The sequence below is a fragment of the Oncorhynchus tshawytscha genome, linkage group LG21, assembly GCF_018296145.1.
Source record: "Oncorhynchus tshawytscha isolate Ot180627B linkage group LG21, Otsh_v2.0, whole genome shotgun sequence".
NCBI lineage: Eukaryota > Metazoa > Chordata > Actinopteri > Salmoniformes > Salmonidae > Oncorhynchus > Oncorhynchus tshawytscha.
The window spans coordinates 2737501-2748770 of NC_056449.1; the positions used below are offsets into that span (position 1 = coordinate 2737501).

General features: G+C 42.1%; 1 protein-coding gene across 1 annotated transcript in view; it reads left to right on the plus strand.

The window, feature by feature from the left end:
* LOC112220703 (X-linked interleukin-1 receptor accessory protein-like 2) overlaps nucleotides 1-1651 on the plus strand; it is a 324138-nt gene extending 322487 nt beyond the window's left edge. Inside the window, exon 11 of the mRNA XM_042302865.1 lies at nucleotides 350-1651. Coding sequence (XP_042158799.1) covers nucleotides 350-1050 — 701 coding nt within the window. The 3' untranslated portion in view covers nucleotides 1051-1651. The remainder of the gene's footprint in view (nucleotides 1-349) is intronic.
* Nucleotides 1652-11270: the final 9619 nt, after the last annotated feature.

The following is an 11270-nucleotide window of genomic DNA, read 5'->3' on the forward strand; positions in this document are numbered from 1 at the left end:
CTCTCTCCCTCTCTCTGTATCTATGTTTCTTTCTTTCTTCCTCCCTCTCTCTCTCTCTATCTCTGTTTCTTTCTCCCTCTCTCTCTCTCTCTCTCCCTGTATCTCTCTGTATCTCTCTCCCTCTCTCTGTATCTATGTTTCTTTCTTTCTTCCTCCCTCTCTCTCTCTCTATCTCTGTTTCTTTCTCCCTCTCTCTCTCTCTCTCTCCCTGTATCTCTCTGTATCTCTGTCTCTCTCTCTGTATCTCTCTGTATCTCTGTCTCTCTCTCTGTCTCTCGCTGTATCTGTCTCTCTCTCTCTGTCTCTCCCTCTCCCTATTTCTCTTTGTATGTCTCTCTCTCTCCTCCAGTCTACATCGAGGACCTGGCGCGAAGTGTGGAGCAAAGCAGGCGGCTGATCATCGTGTTGACTCCTGAGTTTGTGGCCAAGCGTGGCTGGAGCATCTTCCAGCTGGAGACACGGCTCCACAGCATGCTGGTGACAGGGGAGATCAAGGTCATTATGATTGAGTGTGCTGACCTCAAGAGCGTCATCAACTACCAAGAGGTGGAGGCCCTGAAGAACACCATTAAAGTGCTCACCATCATCAAGTGGAGGGGCCCTAAGAGCAACGAGCTCAAGTCCAAGTTTTGGAAGCAGGTGATTTACGAGATGCCGGTAAAGAGGAAGGAGATGCTGTCTCGCCGGCAGGTGCTTGACTCCGGAGAGCAGGGTCTGTTCGGCGACCTGCAGACGGTCTCCACCATTGCCATGACGACCACGTCTGCCTCGCTGGCGCCCGCCCACCATGCAGAGATCCCAGACTTTAACCAGGCCGGCCACCCCCAGATGAGACACTACTGCACCCGTAGTTACGAGTATAAGATGCCCGGTTCCCCCTTGCAGATAGCCACCTTGAGTAACCGTCACATGTACTGCAATATCCCCATGACGCTGCTCAACGGACAGGTGACTCAGAACAACACGATGGGAAAGAGCAAGCAGGAGATCCACTTGAACAGCACATTCGTTCCTCTATCTGGAAGGGAACTCACAAGTGATATCTGGTAGACTGATATTCAGCAACTGGCTTGATGGCACCATTTTTATTTATTTATTTGAGCTTTTTTTTATCTGCATGAAGACTCATTTAGACAAAACACTGATTTAAAAAATTTAAAAAAGACTGAACACAATCATTTCTCACGGACTACTTTCATTGGCGATTAAATGTTTTATTTTTTTCCGTTCAGCCATAAGAAAAAAAGGGAAAAAAGGGAAAAAAAGGAGTTGCTCCAGTCATCATTTTCTTACTTGAAAAATGTCTCCTTTTCTGAGATAAGTAAGACATTCAAAAACCTTGTTTTTAATGTTCAAGGTATTGTTATTATGTACAGTTTTCATATCTTCTATAAACATTCATGATGATTCCTTTGCGATGTTAATGGTGTATGAGTATGTGAGTGAATCCACATGAAATGATTCTGACCTGGGAGACTTCATGGGAAAGGGGGACATTTCTCATTGCAGCACAATTCTGTAAAGACCGACTGAACACATTCTCTGTGAGCTTTAAACATTTTACAGTATATTTAAGCAAATCAATCATGTTTGAAGGTATTGTCATTGTTTGAGGCCAATTAAATATGAATATTTGAAATGTTTGATACAATATTTGTTTGAGTTGTATTCTGTGACTCTAGTTGCTGTCTCTTGATTTCTGCCTGTTACTTTGCTAATTCTATTTGGTAAAAACAAGAAGCCCTCATCAACTTTTTCTCGACTTCTCTCCTGAAATCCTCCCCTGCTTCTCATGCCTTCTTTCCTCCCTGTCGGCCATATTGTTTTCAGATTACTATTGAGTTGTCTCCTTGAGGATGACCTGCTCTCTAAAGGTTACAGATGGACTCAGTGTGGTGCTTTGGGAACCGATCGTAGTTTTGACTGACTGTATTGTAGAAATGGAATGGAACTGGGATCACCTGAGAGATATTTGCATTTGTATCTATTTTATTTCTTTTGTTTTGCAAAATGAGAAGAGAATAGTCTTAAAGAAGCTTCCTCTTCTCAGCATAAGTTGCTTTGCTGCTTCTATCCTGGCTCCACCCTAGAGAATTCATCATATTTGTCTGCTTTGTTTTTTAATATAGCACCCTCTATCTGTCTCATTGCGTTATAGCCGAAATACCAAGATTGTAAAAAAAAAAGGACTTAGACAATGGTCTGAGCTTGGTGACCTTCAAGAGCAAACGAAAATACTAACCGCAGGAGGTCAAAGAGATTGCAAGCATCAGTCTGAACCATTGCTGATCTGCCCACAGATGTCTTCTCCAACATCAGTTATAAATCCTAAGTTTATTTAATGCCTTTTTTTCTGTTTGCAAGCTGATGGATTTTGATAGTGATTCCATGCCATGAATAGCCAGGGCATCAATGTGCATATGATGAAATCAAATAAATAATTTTATGGGACCCTTGCGAATGGCTGTATATTAAATCATGTTGAAATCACACAGGTTGTTTACTGCTTGATTTATTCGTACTTTGTTTGGTTTTGATTGTCATTGTAATGCTGTCACTTTACCTAAGTGGAGTAATAATATTCATCTATTTGGTGGAGTACAATATGTCATGCTTTCAATGGTCATACATGTCAGCTACTATTGCATCAGGAGCTTTAGTCTTTCCAAGTCGCAAAAACTGAAATAGTGTATGTTTGTTAGGCGGCCCTCTATTACCTATGGAAGCCCATTCCCGCACCTTCAAAAAAAATGTTGATACAATCCAAACATTTCGAGATAAGTCAAAATAGAGACACTAACTCAGAATTTCAAGATACTAACTTGACATTTCGAGATAGTAAAACATACATATAGGATATGTGTCTTCATTTGTAGCATTATGTGGCGATTTCCATCTATCCATGTTGCAAAGATCAGCAAACGTGTGGCGAACTGGCATATGCCCCAACACTTTTGATTTGGTTGAATAAAAAATATTGACACAAAAGCATTGAAAATAGGGACAAAGTACTGTTGTTTAGACTGATTTGCCTCATAATTTGTCAACTCGTGCACAATTAATCTGTGCTTCAGTCTGATCAACTGTAGCCTACTGATAACAACCACAACTGCAGGTAGCCTAGAGAGGCCTATGCACTCTGATCCCCTCTGGCCAGGGGAAACGAAGCAGTAACGTCCTGTATTTATAGCCTAAGCTACTTAGAGCCTAAAATAGGCCTATTTATTTGTGTTAAGAGAAAATATTAATGTGATCAAATTTGGTTTATATTCCAACTTTGAGTGGCTAGGCAACCTAGACACTGAAATGAATCAATCAACACAATAGTGATGACATGCATTAAGTAACTTTTTAATTACACGATGCAACCCTGCATAAAGCAAACTCAGCCCTGTTAGTTCTATTGTCCAATTTCAGTTGTTGTCTATTTATTTTAAACCATATGACCTGATTAGAAAACATTTGGTCCCATCATAGCCTATATAAAACCATTTTACAGCTGATTTATTAGTTTGTCATACCTTCCAACTAGAGTCCAGAGTTTTACCTGGTTAGGTTAGCCCGGTGGTTCTCAGACTTTCTCTCCTCTGAGACCCCCAGAGGTTTCACTAGTTCACATGATTCACCTAATCAATGAGTCAGGTGTGCTCGTTCTGGAATAGATCAAATACATGAACCTGCTGGCAGTCCCCGAGGAGAGGCTAACTACCAGATCATGAAAAACTCTGGGTCCCAGGAACCCCCTCCTCATCTTGGACCTGTGGTGCCACCTCTGAAACCATACAATGTTACAAATGAAGAAACATATCCTTTAAGTATGTTCTACTATCTAAACATTTTTGACTTAGTATCTCAAAATCTTTAGATAGTATCGAGAAATTTTGACTGACGTAACTAGAGATTTCGATTTGTATCTAGACATTTTTAAATAGTATCTAAAAATGTTGACTTAAGTATCTCGAAATGTTTACTTAGTATCTCTAAACTTTGAGATAGTATCACGAAATGTTGAATTAGTATCTAGAGATGTTACGATAGTATCTCGAAATTTTGACTTACGTATCTAGACATTTCGATAGTATCTTGACATTTTTACTTACATATCTAAAAATGTTGACTTCGTTTCTCATCATTTCTATTTGGTATCTCGACATTTTGAGGTAGTATCACGGAATTGTGACTTATACATCTTGAAATATCAACTTAGTATCTAGAAATTTTGAAATAGCATCATAAAATTTTGACTTAGTATCTAGAAATGTGGAGATAGAATCTCAACATTTTTACTTAACTTACGTATCTAGACATTTCGACTTAGTATCTTAACATTTTTAGATAGTATCTCAAAAATGTTACTTTCGTATCTTGACATTTTTACTTAGTATCTCAAAATTTGGAGATAGTATACATGTTTTATATCGACATTAAAAAACCATGTGGTGGGAATGAGCTTCCATAATTACATATGGGCTAACCAACATATAACCAACATATACACACATGCACACACACACACACACACACACACACACACACACACACACACACACACACACACACACACACACACACACACACACACACACACACACACACACACATTCTCAAAATGTCTAGATACCATCAAAAAAATTTAGTTAGTAGCATTGCAAGGTGATTTCCGTCTATCCATGATTCAGAGACGAGCACAGCATTAACCTTCCTGGTATGTATAGTTAATTACACATTCTGTGTGTGTATGTGTGCATGCTTGTGTTTGTCTGCCAAAATGTACTTAATGAATTCAAAATAATCTGTAGTGAGACAAAATAATATTAACTTTATGGATTGATAGTTTTGATAGACATTTATATAACTTTAGTATGGAATGGTTTTCTGCATGTTGGATTCAATGTATTTGACCTACACTGGCAGGGTCTACAGACAATCACGGATTACAAAGGGAAAACCAGCCACGTCGCAGACACCGACGTCTTGCTCCCGGACAAGCTGAACATCTTCTTTGTCCGCTTTGTGGATAACACAGTGCTACCAGTGCGGCCTGCTCCCAAGGACTGTGGACTCTCATTCTCTGTGGCCGACGTGAGTAAGACATTTAAGCGTGTTAACCCTGGCAAGGCTGCCAGCCCAGACAGCATCCCTACCCTCATCCTCAGAGCATGAGCAGACCAGCTGGCTGGAGTGTTTACAGACATATTCGATCTCTCCCTATCCCAGTCTGCTGTCCCCACTTGCTTCAAGATGTCCACCATTGTCCCTGTACCAAAGAAAGCAAAGGTGACTGAACTAAATGACTATCGCCCCTTAACACTCACTTTTGAGAGAGGCTAGTTAAGGATCATATCATCTCTTCTTTACCGTTACACCCTAGATCAACTTCGAATTTGCATACCGCCACAATAGATCCACAAACAATGCAATCGCCATCACACTGCCCTATCCCCGATGTCACAGAAAGATGTCAGTGTCTGCGATGTTTTCCCTTTGTAATCTGTGATTGTCTGTAGACCCTGCCAGTATAGGTCAAATACATTGATTAGACAAGAGGAACACCTATGTAAGAATGCTGTTCATTGACTATAGCTCAGCCTTCAACACCATAGTACCCTTCAAGCTCATCATTAAGCTTGGGCCCTGGGTCTGAACCCTGCCCTGTGCAATTGGTTCATAGACAGCCCGGGATCAAACCAGGGTCTGTAGTGGCGCCTCTAGCACTGAGATGCAGTGCCTTAGATCTCTGCGCCACTCAGGAAAGCTTCAAGTTGCTCAGCGTACACATCACTGACAATCTGAAAAAGTCCACCCACACAGGCAGTGTGGTGAAGAAGGCGCAACAGCGCCTCCTCAGGCTGAAGAAATGTAGCTTGGCCCCTAAGACCCTCACAAACTTTTACAGATACAGAATTGAGAGCATCCTGTCGGGCTGTATCAACGACTGGTACGGCAACTGGTACGGCTCGCAACCGCAGGGCTCTCCAGAGGGTGGTGAGGTCTACCCAATACATCACCGGGGGCACACTACCTGCCCTCCAGGACACCTACAGCACCCGATGTCACAGGAAGGTCAAAAAGATCATCAAGGACAACAACCACCCCAGCCACTGCCTGTTCACCCCGCTACCATCCAAGACGGTGAGGTCAGTACAGGTGCATCAAAGCTGGGACCGATAGCTATCACTAGCTGGCTACCACCCGGTTATTCAACAATGCACCTTAGAGGCTCTATCCCATTACATAGACATGGAATCACTGGTCACTTTAATAATGAAACACTAGTCACGTTACAGTCTTTTACATTTGCTGTCATCCTTTTGTCCAATTTGTAGTCACATTTTCAAAACTCTAAACACAATTAGCACAACATCCATCTGTTGTGGACCATAGCATTAACACAATTCATGTTGTTTTCACAGAATATGCAGTCAATTAACACGTTTCTAAAATGCTTGAATTGTCTTTACATACAAGCTTACTCAATACCAGAATTATGGATCTTTCTTGTCTTATTTACAATTGCTTGCACACAGCATGCCAGAAATGAAGAGCCAATATTTAAAACCTTAAATATAGTATAAATAACCTACTTCTGCAACAACAGCAGCTCAACAGCTGTATTGAAACAGCTGATAAGCATTTTGAATGAAAAGATCATTGAAATATTGAGAAATAGCTGATTTACTGTAAGTTGTGTAAAATAGACCAACTACAGCTGATTCCAATCTCAATCGGAGACATAGCCAGGTGTTGTGGATACAGAACAATACAGAGGAGCAGAGAGAGAAAAATGTATGTCTATACAAGGGAGAGGAATAGTTGGACCAGGGAGAGGAGTAGCTGGACCAGGCAGAGGAGTAGTTGGACCAGGGAGAGGAGTAGCTGGACCAGGCAGAGGAGTAGTTGGACCAGGGAGAGGAGTAGCTGGACCAGGCAGAGGAATAGTTGGACCAGGGAGAGGAGTAGCTGGACCAGGGAGAGGAGTAGTTGGACCAGGCAGAGGAGTAGTTGGACCAGGGAGAGGAGTAGCTGGACCAGGCAGAGGAGTAGTTGGACCAGGGAGAGGAGTAGCTGGACCAGGCAGAGGAGTAGTTGGACCAGGGAGAGGAGTAGCTGGACCAGGGAGAGGAATAGTTGGACCAGGAGAGGAGTAGCTGGACCAGGGAGAGGAGTAGCTGGACCAGGCAGAGGAGTAGCTGGACCAGGCAGAGGAGTAGTTGGACCAGGGAGAGCAGTAGCTGGACAGGGAGAGGAGTAGTTGGACCAGGGAGAGGAGTAGCTGGACCAGGCAGAGGAGTAGTTGGACCAGGCAGAGGAGTAGTTGGACTAGGCAGAGGAGTAGTTGGACCAGGCAGAGGAGTAGTTGGACTAGGCAGAGGAGTAGCTGGACCAGGCAGAGGAGTAGCTGGACCAGGGAGAGGAGTAGTTGGACCAGGGAGAGGAGTAGCTGGACCAGGCAGAGGAGTAGCTGGACCAGGGAGGGGAGTAGTTGGACTAGGCAGAGGAGTAGTTGGACCAGGCAGAGGAGTAGTTGGACTAGGCAGAGGAGTAGCTGGACCAGGCAGAGGAGTAGTTGGACCAGGACAAGGGAGAAGGAGAGGTAGGGGGAGTGGAGTAAGAATGTGTGGTGGTGTTCAAAGGAGAATAAGAGCTGTTGTCACTGATGAAATAAGAGCCATCATCATAGACCATGTGATAAACTATGGTCTATCACTGAGAGAGGCTGGTTAAAGAGTCCAGTCTGTCAACCGTGGCTTCCATTATCCAGAATTTTCAACAAACCAACAGGTAAGTAAAGCATTTCACAAGGGCTTCTTCTATCGTTACTATTGCTATGTCCCATAGTAACTGTAGGCCACCATTCCCAATGCAAATACATGTGTTTTATTTTTGTTCCTCTAAAGGATGCATCGTCTTCCTCCCTCTGGGGGAAGAGGAAAGCTCCTCAGTGAAGACCAAGAGCATGCCATTGTGGGATTGGTCATTGCTGACAATACAATAAAACTGAGAGAAATTCAGAGCAGAATTGTAGAGAACAACCTGGCATTTCACAATGTGGAAAGCATCAGCCTGACTACCATTGTTTGGACTCTGACCAGTCACAGAGTTCGAAATGAAACAGTTGTACACAGTTCCTTTTGAAAGGAACAGTGAGCGGGTCAAGGAACTCCAGGTATGGTGTCTATCCAATATGTCTTGTTCTATAGTGAGCTTTACACTATGCCACTCTACATGTAAACATGGGTTACAGTACATACCAGGACGGCAGCGTAGCCTAGTGGTTAGAGCGTTGGACTAGTAACCAGAAGGTTGCAAGTTCAAACCCCCGAGCTGACAAGGTAGTCGTTCTGCCCCTGAACAGGCAGTTAACCCACTGTTCCTAGGCCGTCATTGAAAATAAGGATTTGTTCTTAACTGACTTGCCTAGTTAAATAAAGGTTCAAAAAAATACAGTAGGACATACTGAAAAGCATTTATACATACTGTGTTTGATTTCTTTCAGAGAGTCATGGAGTTGGAGGCTAATCAGACCCCACATGAAATCATTTATGTAGACGAGGCAGGGTTTAACCTGGCGAAAACACGTCGGCGGGGAAGAGACGTCATCGGGAAAAGGGCCACCGACTCAGAGAGGAGTAAATATTACAATGTGTGCTGCAATCTCGAGTGCTGGTTTGGTCCTGCAGAAATGCCAGATTGATCCCAATAACACTGAGTGCCTTCTTTTGTTTTTAGATGACCTCCACCAACAACTGGTGCCAGAAGCAGGAAGGGAACAGGTGGGAGGAAACATTAGGACATTTGTGATTACATGGGGACAATGAAGCATTCCACCATTCACATGCAATCACAAACTGGTTTGCAGCCCATCCAAAAATGTTTTCCCTTTCCCTCCCCCCCTACTCGCCTTTCTTCAACCTGAAGGTAGAAAGTGTACGAACATCGGCCCCATGACCAAATGTCCCTCCTGGATGCAACGGATGCCGGCTGCAGAGACATCTCAGCTGAAGACTGCCAGGGGTGGATAAGGCGTGGGTGGATAAGGGGGGATAAGGCGTGGGTGGATAAGGGTGGATAAGGTGTGGGTGGATAAGGGTGGAGAAGGCGTGCCAAGCGTTTCTATCCAAGGTGCAAAGCGAGAGACGACATGAGATGTGATGGGGATGAGAACATGTGGCCATAATGCTGAAGGTTGTATAGATTAGAAACAGGACTGTGCATTTTCCCTTCTGTGCCTGTTTTACTGTAATTGTGTTTCATTTTTACACATTTGGAACCAAAGGCCATGTATGGTGTGTTTTTTGTTGATCACTGGCAGCAATTTCATGTTGCTAATAAAGCTTTTACTGCAGCAATTCTGTCACTTACAATTTTTTTCTACTGTACATTCTATGAAGTAAAGATGACTCATTCACTTTTAGATAGTATGTTCCCAAAAATGCACACATTCGACACTCGACAAATTTAGAGTGGTTTACAGTCAAAGGAAACTGAATTACAAAAACAATGGATTTCATATTGTATATTGTATGCAGGTAGAATTGAAATGTTGAACAGTTTTTGTAATGTCATCAACTGTTAGTATTTTGAAAGTCGTTGTCCTATGATTGACTACATGTTCCTCTTGGATAGAAAACATGTGCTAATGTTTTGACAGAATTATTAGATATTGAATCAGGTTTGCCGTGTTTTGATAGAGTTAGTGTATGTAGAAAATGTTTTTTTGCATTTTGAAATGTTTTTAATGAACAAAATTTTGAGTTTTGAGCAGAAAATTAACTATTTGGCTAATTGTGTGATGTAGGTGTGTTGCTGTGTTAAGAGTTTAAAGTTTAGAAAAAGTATCTTAAGTATAGGTAAAAAACTGTAATAATGTTTACATACTGCTTTACACATTTCATATGTATATACTACGTTCTATTCTACTGTATTTTAGTCAATGCCACTCCGACAATGCTCATCCTAATATTTATAGTATATAGTATATTTATAATATATATAGTTTTTCACAATTCCTGACATTTAAACCCAGTAAAGAAAAATCGCTGTTTTAGGTCAGTTAGGATCACCACTTTATTTTAAGAATGTGAAATGTCAGAATAATAGTAGAGATAATTATTTCTTTCAACTTTAATTTCTTTCATCACATTCCCAGTAGGCCAGAAGTTTACATACACTCAATTAGTATTTGGTAGCATTGCCTTTAAATTGTTTAACTTGGGTCAAATGTTTTGGGTAGCATTCCACAACCTTCCCACAATAAGTTGGGTGAATTTTGTCCCATTCCTCCTGACAGAGCTGGTGTAACTGAGTCATGTTTGTAGGCCTCCTTGCTCGCACACGCTTTTTCAGTTCTGCCCACAAATGTTCTATAGGATTGAGGTCAGGGCTTTGTGATGGCCGCTCCAATACCTTGACTTTGTTGTCCTTAAGCCATTTTGCAACAACTCTTGAAGTATCCTTGGGGTCATTGTCCATTTGGAAGACCCATTTGCAACCAAGCTTTAACTTCCTGACAGATGTCTTGAGATGTTGCTTCAATATAGCCACATAATTGTCCTAACCCATTGATGCCATCTATTTTGTGAAGTGCACCAACCCTCCTGCAGCAAAGCACCCCCACAACATGATGCTGCCACCCCTGTGCTTCACGGTTGGGATGGTGTTCTTCGGCTTGCAAGCCTACCCCTATTTCCTCCAAACATAACAATGGTCATTATGGCCAAACAGTTCTATTTTTGTTTCATCAGACCAGAGGACATTTCCCCAAAAAGTATGATCTTTGTCACCATGTGCAGTTGCAAACCGTAGTCTGGCTTTTTTTATGGCGGTTTTGTAGCAGTGGTTTCTTCCTTGCTGAGTGGCCATTCAGGTTATGTCAATATAGAACTTGTTTTACTGTGGATATAGATACTTTTGTACCTGTTTCCTTCAGCATCTTCACAAGGTCCTTTGCTGTTGTTCTGGGATTGATTTGCACTTTTCGCACCAAAGTACGTTCATCTCTAAGAGACAGAACGCATCTTCTTCCTGATCGGTATGACGGCTGCGTGGTCCCATGGGGTTTACACTTGCATACTATTGTTTGTACAGATGAACGTGGTACCTTCAGGCGTTTGGAAATTGCTCCCAAGTATGAACCAGACTTGTGGAGGTCTACTATTTTGACAACTTGCCAAAACTATAGTTTGTTAACAAGAGATTTGTGGAGAGGTTGAAAAACGAGTTTTAATGACTCCAACCTAAGTGTATGTAAACTTCCGACTTCAACTTTA